The sequence below is a fragment of the Cheilinus undulatus genome, linkage group 13, assembly GCF_018320785.1.
Source record: "Cheilinus undulatus linkage group 13, ASM1832078v1, whole genome shotgun sequence".
Taxonomy (NCBI): Eukaryota; Metazoa; Chordata; class Actinopteri; order Labriformes; family Labridae; genus Cheilinus; species Cheilinus undulatus.
Genome location: NC_054877.1, coordinates 16,612,440 through 16,627,584, shown reverse-complemented (window position 1 = coordinate 16,627,584; position 15,145 = coordinate 16,612,440). Strand labels below are relative to the sequence as shown.

Here is a 15,145-nt window from a genome sequence, read left to right as displayed (position 1 = left end):
AAAGCAAATCATAAAAAAGTGAGACTGGAGTTTGCTAAATTCATATTGACAAGCCACAAAGCAGAATGTCCTTTAGACAGGTGAGAAAAAACTGGAGCTTTTTTGAAAAGTCACATCAGCGCTTTGTTCACAGACACAAAACTGAAGCATACAAAGAAAAGAACACTGTTGCTACTGTGAAACATGGAGGAGGCTCTGTTGTGTGTGCAAAGCAGCCGCTGCTTTGCTGCATCTGGCACAGGGTGTTACCATCATTTTTGTCCAGGACTGTTTCATTAGTTTGTTTTTTAAAAGGATGATGTCAAACCACAATTCAAAAGAAATGTCCGATTTTCATTTGATAATTTTCAGTAAATGTTTATCTATTATTACTTTTGTCAGTTTCAAGTTATTTCAGTTTCCATGGTGGGTTTTTCTTTCTTTAACAAAAAACATTTTGTCCACGTGTACACATGGTTGGCCAGTAGCTGATTTTGTGTGATTTTGTCATGAAATAACATGCGTGTGCATACATACGCATCCTTCCATGGAGTGGTGACTAAGCCACATGTATAAAAACCTTCTTGCGTATAGCTTTTGATTGGAGCCTAACCTGCATACATGTAGGTCTCTGTTTTCAGAAGGGACTCCTTATTGCTGTTTTATATGGCAAAGACAATGGAGGCACATGCAAAAGTTTGCTCACTAGAACCCATTTTCAAAACTTTGCATTTTTTTTGGCACCAGAAATGTTGTTGTCTAAACGGACATCTAAAACGTGACAAAAGGTCACCAGTTTGGAATCAAATCATTGTTCTTCAGTGTAAGACAGATTTACAAGTGACCCAAAGGGAATTGGAAAGCAAATCATGAGAAATCATTGCAGCAATGACTAAACGTTACCCTCAGTATTTGATATATCCTTTACTCTGTTTTTACTGGTCACCAGGCAGCCAGCAGAGATACGGGGAAATCGCCTTCCAGTCTGGGCCTGGCAGATTTCGATCTGCTGAGGGTGATCGGTAGAGGCAGCTACGCCAAGGTGCTGCTGGTGCAGCTGAAGAAGACAGAGCGCATCTACGCCATGAAGGTGGTGAAGAAGGAGCTGGTCAATGACGATGAGGTAAACAATAATGACACCATCAGAGTCAGATTGTTCACAGTGACAGCCATAGGTGAGGCTCTGCAGACAGATGGTGGTTTCATGATAAAATGATGTAGTTGCTTTTAATGAAGTAGTATAGGGCTTGCCTCTGATAGTCTGCTCCATTTTAGTAAACGGTTCCAATTTGGAACAGCAGCCTCAAATGTCTTATTCACAATCTCTCTTAGGTACAGGCTTCTACAAAGAAACCAAAACTGGTGAGGTATATAAATCAAATCCTAACATTTGTTAACAAGACTGACTGAACACGGCAAACAGCCATCACTAAACCTTGGATTTATTAAGACTCAGCTGTTCCAAATTATGAATACGCTTCAGCAAAAACACAACTAAACAAAAGATCATCCACGAATTTTGTGCTTGAATATTTACCCAGCATACATCGGGTTAAAAAAACAGTTGTAGCAGTTTTGATGACTGGAGAATGACGAGTGCTACTGTCACTGTTGCTGTGATCTGCAGAAGTGCAATAATGAGTTCACCTTTAGGTTTTGTTAAATGTGTCACAAATGCAGGGAAAGTCTGCAATTAGTTAAAAAGTTACTGTTTTCCTTTAGGAGATTTGCATTACTCCACAGATTTCCCAAAGAGCAAAGCCAGCTCTTGAAAATGATGGTGAAAGTATGGTGGATGATTTACAGATTTAATAGGAACACTAAAGCAGTGGTTCTCAACTGGTGGGTCGGGACCCAAAAGTGGGGCACGGAGCAGTTTTTAGTGGGTCGCGACAAGGTGTCTGACCAAAAAAAAAAAAAAAAAAATGGTGGCGTAAGTCCTGAAGTCCTTATTGGACATGCATTGATACCTTTTATTTTACCCTGTTTTACAGTGACATTGGGAAAATTTAAATGTTTGATCAATATTTCAACTAATTTCTCTCCTGTTCTTGCAAAAAAATGGCTACTTTTCCCATGATAATGAAGTAATTTCACAAGTTTTCTAGAAAATTGGCAAAATTGACACATAATGATGGGGAAAGAGGTATAAAATTTGTCAGTTTTATCCCTTTTCTTTTTTAATATCAGGTGTTTTGGTCCAATTATGCTCCAAACGGCAACATATTCAATTAACTTAACATGCATGGTTGAAAATGTATTGGAAATTGGGCCGCGATCTGTCATAAGACAGATTGGTGGGTCCTAAGGCCGGACCACTTGAGAACCACTGCTCTAAAGGATCTGAATTTAATTTAAAAATGTCAGTTTTTCTATAGCATTGTTATGACTTAAATGCTCTATAAAACAGAAAGTTAGAACAATAGGATAGAATACAATGAGAGGATACAATATGACATGACACAACACAATAGAATAGGATATGACATGATATGAAGTTGTAAGATATTACATAAAACCATATGGTTCAATGGTATGTACCTGTGATATGTTACAACACATGCTAGGATATGATGTGAAAGGATACGAAAGGATAAATGACCTACAGTATATGTTATGATTTGATACTATACTACTACACTGCAAGATACGACATGACACAATACAATAGGACAAGACACAAGATGTTATGATATGACATGACACAACACTACACAATACGATAATACGATACGGTAGGATATGATGTGATACAGTCTGCATTTTTGTCACCTTGGAGTAATCTGCCTCAGACTCCAGTGCTGCCCACATTGAGCTGACTCTACAGTAGAATTGCTAACAACAATGAGAAATGAGAATTTGTTTATATTGTCATTAAGAGCTTTAAAGCATTTAAAGAACATGTACTTAATTGAATGCTTTGTGATTAATTTATCTAAATCATCCCAAGCATTGCCTCACAGGTGAACTTGCTTAGTTTGCATTGCTCCTTTTTCCTTGTGGGTTATTATTTATTTCACAATTTCCATTGTTACTTTTTCTTCGCCCCATTTTAGTCAAACTGCTGTAATCTGCTTATCTTGCTTGCAGTTCTTTTTTCCCCACACACACCTTTCCCTCTGCTCTCTTGCTGCACACAGCGGCTTGCTCTGCCTTTCTCTGTCCCTCCCTGTCTGCATGCTTTTGCACCATGGGCAGACTTTAAATCATCATTGTGGTGTCTTTCACCAAGGATTTATTATCATAGTCACAGGTGAGCCAATGTGTGTATTTTCTGATGGAAAGTATCCACACCATCCAAAGAAACATGGTATTACCTTATCTGAATACATTCACAAATATACAGGTGCATCTCAAAAAATTAGAATATCATGAAAAAGTTCAATATTTTTGTCACTCTTCTCTGAAAGTGAAACCCATATATTGTATAGACTTGTTACACATCGAGTGAAATATTTCAAGCCTTTATTTCATGAAATGTTGATGATTATGGCTTACAGATAAGAAAACCCAAAATTGGGGAGCAGGTGGCCTAGTGGTTAATGTACGCGGGCGGCCTGGGTTCGAATCCGGCCTGAGGCCCTTTACCGCATGTCTCACCCCCACTCTTGACCCAGTTTCCGACTCTATCCACTGTCCTCCTCTATCTAATAAAGGCACAAAAAGCCCAAAAATAAATCTTAAAAAAAAAAAAAGAAAACCCAAAATTCAGTGTCTCAAAAAATTTGAATATTACATAGGATCAATAAAAAAGGAAATGTCAGGCTTCTGAAAAGTATGTTGATTTTTATGCACTCAGTACTTGGTTGGGCCTCCTTTTGCATGAATTACTGCGTCAATGCGGCGTGGCATGGAGGCGATCAGCCTGTGGCACTGCTCAAGTGTAATGGAAGCCCAGGTTGCTTTGATAGTGGCCTTCAGGTCATCTGCATTGTTGGGTCTGGTGTCTTTCATCTTCCTCTTGACAATACCCCATAGATTCTCTATGGGGTTCAGGTCAGGCCAGTTTGCTGGCCAATCAAGCACAGTAACACCATGGTCATTGAACCAGCTTTTGGTACCTTTGGCAGTGTGGGCAGGTACCAAGTCCTGCTGGAAAATGAAATCAGCATCTCCATAAAGCTTGTCAGCAGAAGGAAGTGTGAAGTGCTCTAAAATGTCCTGGTAGATGGCTGCGTTGACTGTGGACTTCAGAAAACACAGTGGACCAACACCAGTAGATGCCATGGCAGCCCAAATCATCAATGACTGTAGGAACTTCACACTAGACTACAAGCAATGTGGATTCTGTGCCTCTCCACTCCTCCTCCAGACTCTGGGACTCTTTTAGGTCCCAGTCATGCAAAAGGAGGTCCAGCCAAGTATTGAGTGCATAAAAATCAACATACTTTTCAGAAGCCTGACATTTCCTTTTTTATTGATCCTATGTTATATTCTAATGTTTTGAGACACTGAATTTTGAGTTTTCTTATCTGGAAGTCATAATCATCAACATTTCATGAAATAAAGGCCTGAAATATTTCACTCTATGTGTAACAAGTCTATATAATATATAGGTTTCACTTTCAGAGAAGAGTGACAAAAAACATATAACTTTTTCATGACATTCTAATTTTTTGAGATGCACCTGTACATTACCCTCTTAGTGAAACCATCCCTACAAGACAGACAAGTGTAACAGTTCAGCACCTCCATTTATTAAGATGTGTGGAGGTTAGTTAATTGTGCCAGCATCAGTCTTCTGTCACTGCCATGTATAATTAATACAATTAGTGCAGTCAATGGAGGCTGTTATTTATAGCATAACGAACACATGTCTCATGCTATTGAACATCCATCGTGTTTATCTCATCTGAAACACTTTGAGCCAAGTTGACAGACCTCTTCCAAGCCATCAGTCTCTTTAAGAAGGTGCAGATAAACCATCATGTCATCAAAAATTGATCCTGATGTACACATGTAGCAGCACAGCCACAGGCACTAGGGGTAGTTAGCCTTGATTAGATGCACTTAGCGTGATTGACAAATTGACAAGCGCCTCTCGATCAATGGTGAAGTGTTCGTCTGTCCCTGCCCTGTCAGCGTGAGCAGCATCCGTGTCCAGACATATTATCACCAAGCCATTGATAGCGGCCGCCTCCTGCTTCTACCGGCTCAGCCCTTTTCTCCTGTACTACGCCTCCATGCACAAAACGCAGCCTTTATGTGTACAGGATGGTCGATAAAGCACCATGCTTATTCAGCTTTTCTAAGTTCAAGGGTACCATGACTGAATTATCTCTGATGTACTTTTGGGTGTGTTCTTTGTGTGTTTCTGTTCCAGGACATCGACTGGGTTCAAACAGAAAAGCACGTTTTTGAGCAGGCCTCTAATCATCCCTTCCTGGTCGGCCTCCACTCTTGTTTCCAGACAGAAAGCAGGTGAGAGCTTCTTCCTAGTGCATGTCCCATGATTTCATTAATGGATACCCCTTGTCACAATAGGTTATATTCCAAAGAGAAATGTAAGCTGTTTTGTACCAATATCATAATTCAAAACATTAAAAATGCTTTTAAAGTGGGTTGGAGAGCTCTTTTCTTTCAGTGGGTTGTGAATGTGAGCCTGGGGTAAAAATAACTCTAACAAAGACTCTAAGGAAGCCCTAAGCATACATACAGTACTGTTCAGAACTTTAAGGCATAGAGACACTGGCCTAGGGTACCATCTGGGCAAGTAGTCAGACTGGATGAACCCCCCTGATGATGCTGTGTATGTCCCAAGGACCCGAAACTCTCGTGGTCTCCAGGCGTATTACCAGGCATATTACCAGGGGTGAAAAGGTCTGGGCAAAAGAATTCCATTGAATTTGACCTTGGCTGTCGAGTAACACACGTACCAAGCTTGACTGTGTACTCCCCTCTGCTCCAGGCAATAGCACATCAGCCCTGTGATGAATCCTTAGCGCCCTACATGCTTAAAACGTATGCATTTAACTGTACATTGGTATAGTTCAGTTCACATTTTTGCCATGTTATCAAGTATATTTTGGTTATTCCACCAAGATTATCTTGAGTTTTCCTGACCTATTAACTCCATTATCTCAGTATAACAAAGCCAATTTTCCCATGATGATGTGATAATTTCTCAAGATCTCCAGAAAGCAACCTAACACATCATGGGGAAATGGAGTAAAATAAAATGTATGCATGCTAGAGCTGAGTGATATGGCCTAAAATAAGTTTTTTTTCCCACACCAAAAGTGATATACAATTTTAATCAATTTTCTTTCCTGCTTAATATCTCAACATGTATGAAAAAGAGAGGAAAAATGAATAAGTCAACTAGTTTAATTAATCAAGAAGGTGTCATCAACAGTTTGTCGTCTCACAGTAAGAAGGTTGTGGGTTCAATCCCCAGCTCCTGCAGTCACACGTCGATGTGTCCTTGGGCAAGGCACTTGACTCCAATTTGTGCCCACTGCTGCATCAGTGGCGTGTAAATGGGTATGGAAGCATACAAATGGTATTAGCTAATACTGATGGCCAATTTTCATAGCAAGAAAAAGTCTATACACACATCCTAACCTTGGTTAGCAGGTGCTGAGCCGAAAAAGAGACTGATAAAAAACAGAAAGACCAACTGTTGGTGCAATAAATAATTGTGTTTTTGGAGCCCTGCAGTATGCGAGATGTCTTTCTGTTCTTTATCAATTCTCCATAGCAACCTCTGCCATCAGTGAATGAAAGTGTGAGTGAATGGGTGTGAATGGGTATGTGAGCCCTTTACAAACTCAAGTCCATGTACCATTTAAACAGTTCTGAGCAGGCCACCTGTGGGGGAAGCATTACAATAGTTCTGCTCTTCACTGCACTCCTGCTCATTGCATTTGTGTATTTATGAGTATTTAGAAGAGTCTGGAAAAAAGTTAATGGGTATAAAAATGATCCGCACAGTATGTTTCTTGTTCTGATTAGGCTTTTTCACCCACTTAGCTTCAACTGGTCAAACCTGGAAAGGTGCGGTAAAAGAGGTTCAAGAGTCAGTTCTGAGAAAAGAAATCTTGTTTCTTTATTGATAGATAGAAGTTAATTCTGATCACAAAAATGTTTTTGGTTCCCTTCAAGAAAGCAACATCGGGGGACTAGTTTAGCTCAGCTGGTAAAGTAGGTGCCTCATGTACCAAGACTACAGTGCTCGCTGCACAAGTCATCATTTGATGCACATCTTCTACTCTCTCTTTCCACACATCCTGTCCCTCTTAAGCTTTCCTGCCAAATTAGGACTAAAAAGCCCTTTAATAATCTTTAGAAAAAAGGAAATGGTATCATTTTTATGAGGAGAATATCTAACATTTGCTTCTTTTGACAGACTGTTCTTTGTTATCGAGTACGTGAACGGTGGAGATCTCATGTTCCACATGCAGAGGCAAAGAAAACTCCCAGAAGAACACGCCAGGTAGAATAATGCTTGCTGCCACTCTAAGTACCTTTATATGCAATCTTACTTCCACTGCTATGTTAAATGTGAAAATATGATTTGAAACAAGTGATTTCCGATAAACATTTTACAAGAATGAGAGATTATTCTGTTTTTAAACCATTCCTGAAGCAGCATTAGAACTGGGTCTCACATAATTTTGTGCATGCAAACATGTCCCACTATTCCTTTTCCTTCCCCAGGTCATAATGAAATAATTTAATGTTTTTGCAGTCATATGTTTTTAAGCACACCTGAATCTGTTTTTCAGATTCTACTCGGCAGAGATCAGTCTTGCACTTAACTACCTCCACGAGCGGGGGATCATCTACAGAGATCTGAAGCTGGACAACGTGCTGTTGGACTCTGAGGGACACATCAAACTCACAGATTACGGCATGTGCAAGGTGGGCTTTGTAGTTTTGTCTGTATGATGAAGACCCAGCCTCTTGTAATTATAAACAGCACTTTTAGAAATTATTTGTAGCTTAACAGCTTTCAGATATAATTTCACAATTTATAATGGTTTTGTTTTTTACAGGAGGGCTTAAGACCAGGCGATACAACAAGCACTTTCTGTGGTACCCCGAATTACATCGCCCCTGAAATACTGAGAGGAGAAGATTACGGTGAGATTTATGAAAATCACTTATCAGAAATGACAAAATTTTCTTGCTGTTTAAGCCAGTATTTGGTAATATCTGGGATGATGCTAAACTCAGCCGCAATTATGGGTATTACTCTAGTGATGTTACCTCACCTAGGTCATCTGTTCAGTTTAAAACAAGTCAGGTGAGTGAAGAAAGGGTTTTCTGGGCCTAAACTAATGTTTAAATGGACAATTTAGCCTACATAATAGGTTTTAACAGTTTTTTTCTTTGTTTCTTTATTCTATTATTCTGGAACACGTCTTACAAATTCCAAGTCCTTGACCTTTCTCAAAGATGCTTTTAGATTCCTACACTGCTGACATTTTTCTCAATATCAGCCATCAAAAAAACATCAGAACAGGTGATTTCTGCCCAAAAAAGTCTCTCTAGACCAGCATTTACATGTACTAGAAATCGGCATTAAATTTTTGCGACATAACAGGATACATATTAGCTACAAACATTGGTGCATGCCACCTTTAATGCCAAAGGGGCCTATTTGTCAAGATGGCTTACACTGGCTAAAAACGATGTGTAAATGATGCATCAGTACATCCCTACAATTTGGTTTAAATATAGGAAAAGGAAAAACAGGATGAAACTATGAAAGATCTCTGTAGTGTATGGGATGGTAGCGTACCAGTGTGTCACCAGTTTTGTTAAATAATGTGCTGAAATATTTAACCAAAATTTGTGTATATGAAATAGATACAAAATTAATGGGCATGTGGCAAATGTCCCTGCTTGATAGATTGTATTAATTTTGCAAATCAAAACACCCCATGCTTTAGTGCTTAAAGGTAGAAATTAGTCAAGTTTGTGTCGTTTTTATTGAAAAAAAATTTTAGACACTGAAATTTATGAGGTAAGATAATAAATTATTACTTACATGTTTTACTCCCTTTTATTCAAGGAGCCACCAGAAATGAAATATTTCTGCATTTTCACTTTGAGTTGTGAGTGTTCGAGTCTCTCCTGTTGCTAAGACACTGAAGGATCTGTTATATAAAAACCTTTTTGTTTCTCCTCACACTTTTTTTCTAAACAATGTTTCTGATGTTGTGATGCTCGTCTCCTTTTCAGGCTTCTGTTTCAGGTTTTGAACTTTAATTAGACTTCACGACATTATGCAGTATTCCTATTTATCTGTTGACAAAAGCTCTTCCTGGCTTTGTTGCGGTTGTTGATGTTAAATCTGATGAGTTATAATGGAGGACTTTTATTACTCTTCTACTTTTAACCTCTGTTTTTATGAATGCTTTTGATACCACAAATAGGTTATGTAGACCAAAATGAAAAATAAATGACAAACTTACAGGTGCTTACCAAGGGAAACATTGAAATGATCATCACTGATACTCTGTGATGATGTGCAGAGAAAAATAACAAGCTGCAGTCACTGTGTGGTGTGGGCATGATTGCTATAGTGACAATGAAAACCTTTGCTTGGCACAGTTTCTGTGGAGTAATAGAAAAATATTTTTGTGGATGGTAATCTTTAAAACATTTATTATGAAAGTACTTGTTTACCATGTTTTTATTCCTCAAAATTTGGTTAAAATATCATCCTTTTACCTTGGAATTTTTCTTGTGTTACAGTTTAAAAGGCTTACATAGTTATAATTTGTATTACAGGATTCATGTCATCATATCCTGAGTTTTCCAGCTGTATTTAAATGTTTTTAGATGCTGGAATACTTTTTATAGTATAATTCATTGATGCATACATGAAGAAGAAGGGGGAGGAAGGCCTGGGAGATTGTGAATGTGTGGTGGTATGAGTATGCATGTACACGAAGTGTATTCATATACCTAAAGATATATTCATTTACCTAATTGCTGCCCTGCTGCTGGGCCATAACCTCCTTTCTCCAAAATCACTTTTCAGGGAGTAAAAAAACACACAGCGTTGTCCCCAAATAATCTAACATCTTTTAGCTTCTTTTTGACTCTTTTCTTGGTTTAACATTTGTAAACCAACTGACAGATGTAAAGGGCAACCAAAAGCACTGATTTATGAAAAAATAAATAAAATAATGAAAAATGGAGATATGAGGTTATGGCCCAACACCAGCGTTATGCAAGTTGGGCAGAGCAAAAAGACAATTCTGAATTTTTCCTCATATTTTGAAAGGAATGCACAGATACATCAGTTTAATATTTTTCAACAGATTTTGGCCCTGGTGACAAACATTGGCCCTTTGCAAATAATGTGGCATGAACAGGTATCAGTTACCAGTATTTCTCTGTTCATCTGTTTATCAATTTAATGCTGTTGTCTAGTACAGTGGTTCCCAACTGGTTGAGCATCAGGACCCACCGAGAAAATGTGACCCAGATTTTCAGAGAAATCAATTCACTCAAGTTGACTTGATGACAGATGTTGCAGTGGGGAACTTATGAGACAAGAGAAAACATGTTTGACAAGCACATCACTTTAGAAGGACATGCAAGTTTACATTTTATTTTACTCAGTTTTCCCGAATGAACAGGGAAATTCTGGTAATTTCTTGAGGACTTGCGTCATTAACTTCAGAAAACCAGCTTTTTTATCCTTTGAAATGGAAAAAAAATGTGTGTACATTTTTGAGAAAAGATGAAAATGTAGCCATAGTTTTCTTAGTTAATAGACTTTCTGCCGCATATTTAGGGGCTCGGGACAACAACACGAGCCACGCTCCTCCTCATAGCAAAGCTATGGGAGGAGCGTGGCTCGTGGCTATGCCACGAGCCACTATTGTTCTTCCGTTTTCATCTTACGGACAAAAATTCGCCACGCTACTCCTCCTAGGGCTTTGAGAAAACCCCTGCAAATTATACATCAAAACGTGTGGTTTGTTCCCGATCGGTGTGCTATGACTTTTCTAAGAGATTCGCCAGTTTTTCGCAAAGTTATTTGCAAAAAACTGCGAAAAATGTCCCATCTGAAATGAATGGGGAGAGAGACAATGAAACCCCAAAAATAGGGTTTTTTACCACCCCTACTGCTTCGCCATACTTTCACCTACAGAGATCATTCAAACTTTAAAACGCAGGTATTTTTGTCTTGTCTTCAGGAATGTCTTTGTTATGAGGATGGGGTTTACGGTGTTCGATAGGCAAGTCTTCAAATCTCCTGTGCGTTGAGTGAAAATCATGAAAAATCACCCTGCTAGAGTGGGTGATGTCATCACCCCAGAGTGTGAGAGAGCCAACACATCAACTGAGACTTTTGCGAACAACTTGCGACTACGGCCACAAATCTAACACCACACACATAAAAAATATATCAAAATGGAGGAAATCTTGTCCCGCTACTGTGGAACCAAGAACCAAAGCCATATCATGTGCAGTTTTGGCGTGAGAGGACCAACTGTCCCAAGAAAATGGACATCTCGGCCATCTGCTGCAATGTTACCGAATCGGATCCATTTCATTTCAAAGTCAAAAAGATGCCCATTTTTAGATCACCCTCCTGGCCTCATTTCTTGCACAATCAACACCAAAATTACATCACAGCTAGTTCCAAGCCTGCAGATGCTCCCGCCGAAATCCGTTTGATGATACCATTTACGGTTTTCGCACACGGAGAGGAGAAAGAGACTGTGTTCACAAGCAAAAAGCTCCCAAAACTACTCTCTGCTGCCTCAGGTGTAACTGATCTGTAATCAGTGATGCGTAACCATGCAGGCATTAATTACCATGGCAACAGCAGCTCTGGTGCTTTGATGATGTCATCCTTGATTGACACACAGATACAGCCCTCAATGGGCTCTGATCACGAACACACATGTAGCTGTTCTAATAAAGCAGCCCATTTAAACAATGCTTTAACAGGATGGTGGGTGGCTTCTCATCCACATACAGTCCCCCATAAAGTCTTTGGCGACTGACGTCGCCAAAGACAGCCACACATATATCCCATATGAAGTGAATGGGAGAGATTGTTCATTTGTATGTGTGTTAGTGCGTGAAGCACGCATTGGTGTGTGTTTCTGTGTTCTCTTGACTTTTGTGACATCAATCAAAATAGCAACACACAATCCTTTCTCAATAAAAGTTTTTAATGTGTTCAAATGGAGCTGGAAATAACAAAGTTCATCTCTTCTGCACCTGCTCTCATCAAGACCTTGACAGGAACTGCATGTCTGTATAAAATTCAAATAAAGGACTCTATTTCATAGGGAGGGTCAACACCACCAGGTATGTCAAGAAAACAGCTGAGGCTCAGTTGCCAGGTGATCAGCATCAGCTAATCAGGCCACATGACTAAAACACATGAATGAAGTCTCCTGTCATGTACAGTGTTTCTCAACCATTTCACCGTGTCATTGTCCAGCTACATGCTGCTTCAGCTTGGACTTGGACATGACCTTGTAATGACAAGTCGGCTATTGTCATAAATGGCCTTGCGATGAAACCGGCACCGCCCCCCGAGCCCCTCTCGCGATTTCCGCTTGAGGAAATTGTCTAGTTTTCTTAGGCACACATTCATGACTCATTGGAAACGGCTTCATGACCCACTGTTGGTTCCTAGCCCACCAGTTGAGAACCCCTCATCTAGTACACCTAACTACTGAAACAAATAAAAGATTTTTTTCCTGTTCTGAAGACGTCACCTATTGGACCAATTCTTATCAGCGTTCACAGTCAAACACGGGAGAAAGTGTTGGTGTAGTGGAGTGTTAAGTCCAGTTTGTACCAAAGATTAGCGTCAAGACAAGTAGAAACTCTCTGCCTTTGACGGATCGCTCTACAACTTTCTTAAATTTGTCCGTTCATACACTTAAGACCACAGGAGACAATGAATAATTGCTATTGACTCTCAGAGTGACTCAGTTTATTATGATTTATTTCTTAAGTTACTGTGCAGTAAACCTGCCTCTACAAGGACAGTATTGCAGTTTTTTCTGTATCTTTGTCATCTTTGAAATGCAAAACATTAGCCTGATATTTCAATAAATATACAGTATTAACACAAAGAGATATAAGATGGGAATAATATTTGTTTTCCACAGACCAATTTAGCTACTAAAGCCTTGAATTTCTTATTTATTAGAGAACATTGCACAAAGCTTCCTGCTTACAAGCACAGTTGATTGAGGCGGGTTGAGGGGGATTGACAAGGGTATTTATCTGGCTGAATTTTTGGGGGGTAAAAAGTTAAAAAAAAAAATTTAATGATTTCCAAAATTGTAAGCATGATTTTTTTTGACAAAGTATTCTACTTTGTAGTATTTATCAGCATTTATAGACCATCAAAGCAAGATTTCCATTTCACATTTGTCACTTGCAGCATCCAAAAACCAGCAGCTTGAAATGTGATGAACTGAATCACAGGCAACAACATCAGACTAATGCAAACTGCAACTGTCCTCTGTGTAGTTCTAAAACTGTCTCATTTTGTTGCAAATCTGTGGTCTGAATTGGGCTTGACACCAAAAGAAGTGGTGAAAAAACATCACTATCAGCAACGGTATTGTCGTAATTCTCTCAATCAGTGCATCTCTTTTTTCTCTCTCCTCTGGCACTGTTCTTTGTTGAGGGTCATTATAGTGTGATGGTGTTATCATTTGGTAAATGTTGAAGGTTTCTTTTTTGCCCTTTGTCCTCTATACCACACAATGCTATTTTCAGAAATACTTCTAGTAACGTGCTGTGGGTGTATTTGTTTCTCCAGGGTTCAGTGTGGACTGGTGGGCGTTGGGCGTGCTGATGTTTGAGATGATGGCAGGCCGGTCGCCCTTCGACATCGTTGGGAGCTCTGATAACCCAGACCAGAACACAGAAGACTACCTCTTCCAAGGTAACAAACAAACACCCACACACTGCTGAGGTTCAAAGCCAGAGGGAAAAAAAAACTCAGTGGAAGCATGCACCACCTTTGCATTGACACCTTTCTAATTGCTGCCTCTCCTAGTACCAGACATATGCCATCTGCTGCACAGAATATGTGAATGACAAAATGAAAGTTTGTAGATTTGAATACAGCTGAAGAACAAGTCAGGGTTTCTGTTTCAGAGGAATTACCTCTAGAACACTTGAGGTAAAGCCATTCACACTTAACTCCAAGGCTTTTGGTTAGCCTATATCTAGTATCAGAATATCTGCCAGCGTTACACATACAACTGCAGTACTATCGCCTTGTCATTTCGGCCTCAGGAGGCCATCTGTCTTACCCTTTCTCCCCTCTTTTTCTCTCACCTCCTGCAGTTATATTGGAAAAACAGATCAGGATCCCCCGCTCGTTGTCAGTCAAAGCCGCCAGCGTCCTCAAGGGATTCCTCAACAAGGTATAAAGGGGTCAGATGGGTCTGGATCAATCTCAAACACTGCTGGCTGCTTCTGGCCCCTGAGAGTGACATTATTACAGTTTCTGTTGGAGTCAAACGCCATCACTCGCTGTCTCTGTGTTCACTTTCCCCCTCACACCTCTTCCATCATTTTTCTTACTCTTTCTCTCACCAAAACCCACTTCTCTTTTTCACCTTTCTTGCAAATGATCCCCTTTCTCACCCTTTCCACCTCTCCTCTCCTGTCGTCTGCCTCCTTGTCTCATCTCTTGCACCATCATCTCTCGCTGCCTCTCACCCTCCTCTCACCCTCACTCCCGCAGGATCCGAAGGAGCGTCTAGGCTGTCACCCTCAGACAGGCTTCGCAGACATCATGGGTCACCCGTTCTTCCGAAACGTCGACTGGGACCTTGTGAGTCTTCCTGTCGTATTCTCTCCATGTTCTCATGCCTGTCTCTCCTTCTCTCTGTCTGTCTACTTCTGGAGGTATCTTGTTCATCACAATTTTCATCACACTCTAAAATGATGGGAGTCGTTGCATGCCGTGCCAAATAGGTCAAAATCAATCCATATATTGACTCTGCAGGGAAGGGAAAAAAAAACAGAAAGCTGCTGCTAGACAGCAGAAGGTCAATTTTAAGTGCAGCCATGTCGTCCTCCCTGTGCTGCCCTGCGGCTGGAGAAGCTCTGTCGGAGCAGACGGTTGTTAGTGATGGGATCATGTGGTTACAGACAGACAGGTTGAAATAAACTGACCAGGCAGGAGACTGCCAACAGCACAGACTGA

The 15,145-nt window shown here is 40.0% G+C and overlaps 1 protein-coding gene across 1 annotated transcript in view; it reads left to right on the top strand.

Moving 5' to 3' along the window:
* prkci (protein kinase C, iota) overlaps positions 1 to 15,145 on the top strand; it is a 53,808-nt gene that overhangs the window by 31,599 nt on the left and 7,064 nt on the right. The window contains exons 9-16 of the mRNA XM_041803744.1: positions 929 to 1,102; positions 5,303 to 5,400; positions 7,328 to 7,414; positions 7,707 to 7,842; positions 7,977 to 8,064; positions 13,745 to 13,870; positions 14,278 to 14,357; positions 14,681 to 14,770. Coding sequence (XP_041659678.1) covers positions 929 to 1,102; positions 5,303 to 5,400; positions 7,328 to 7,414; positions 7,707 to 7,842; positions 7,977 to 8,064; positions 13,745 to 13,870; positions 14,278 to 14,357; positions 14,681 to 14,770 — 879 coding nt within the window. The remainder of the gene's footprint in view (positions 1 to 928; positions 1,103 to 5,302; positions 5,401 to 7,327; positions 7,415 to 7,706; positions 7,843 to 7,976; positions 8,065 to 13,744; positions 13,871 to 14,277; positions 14,358 to 14,680; positions 14,771 to 15,145) is intronic.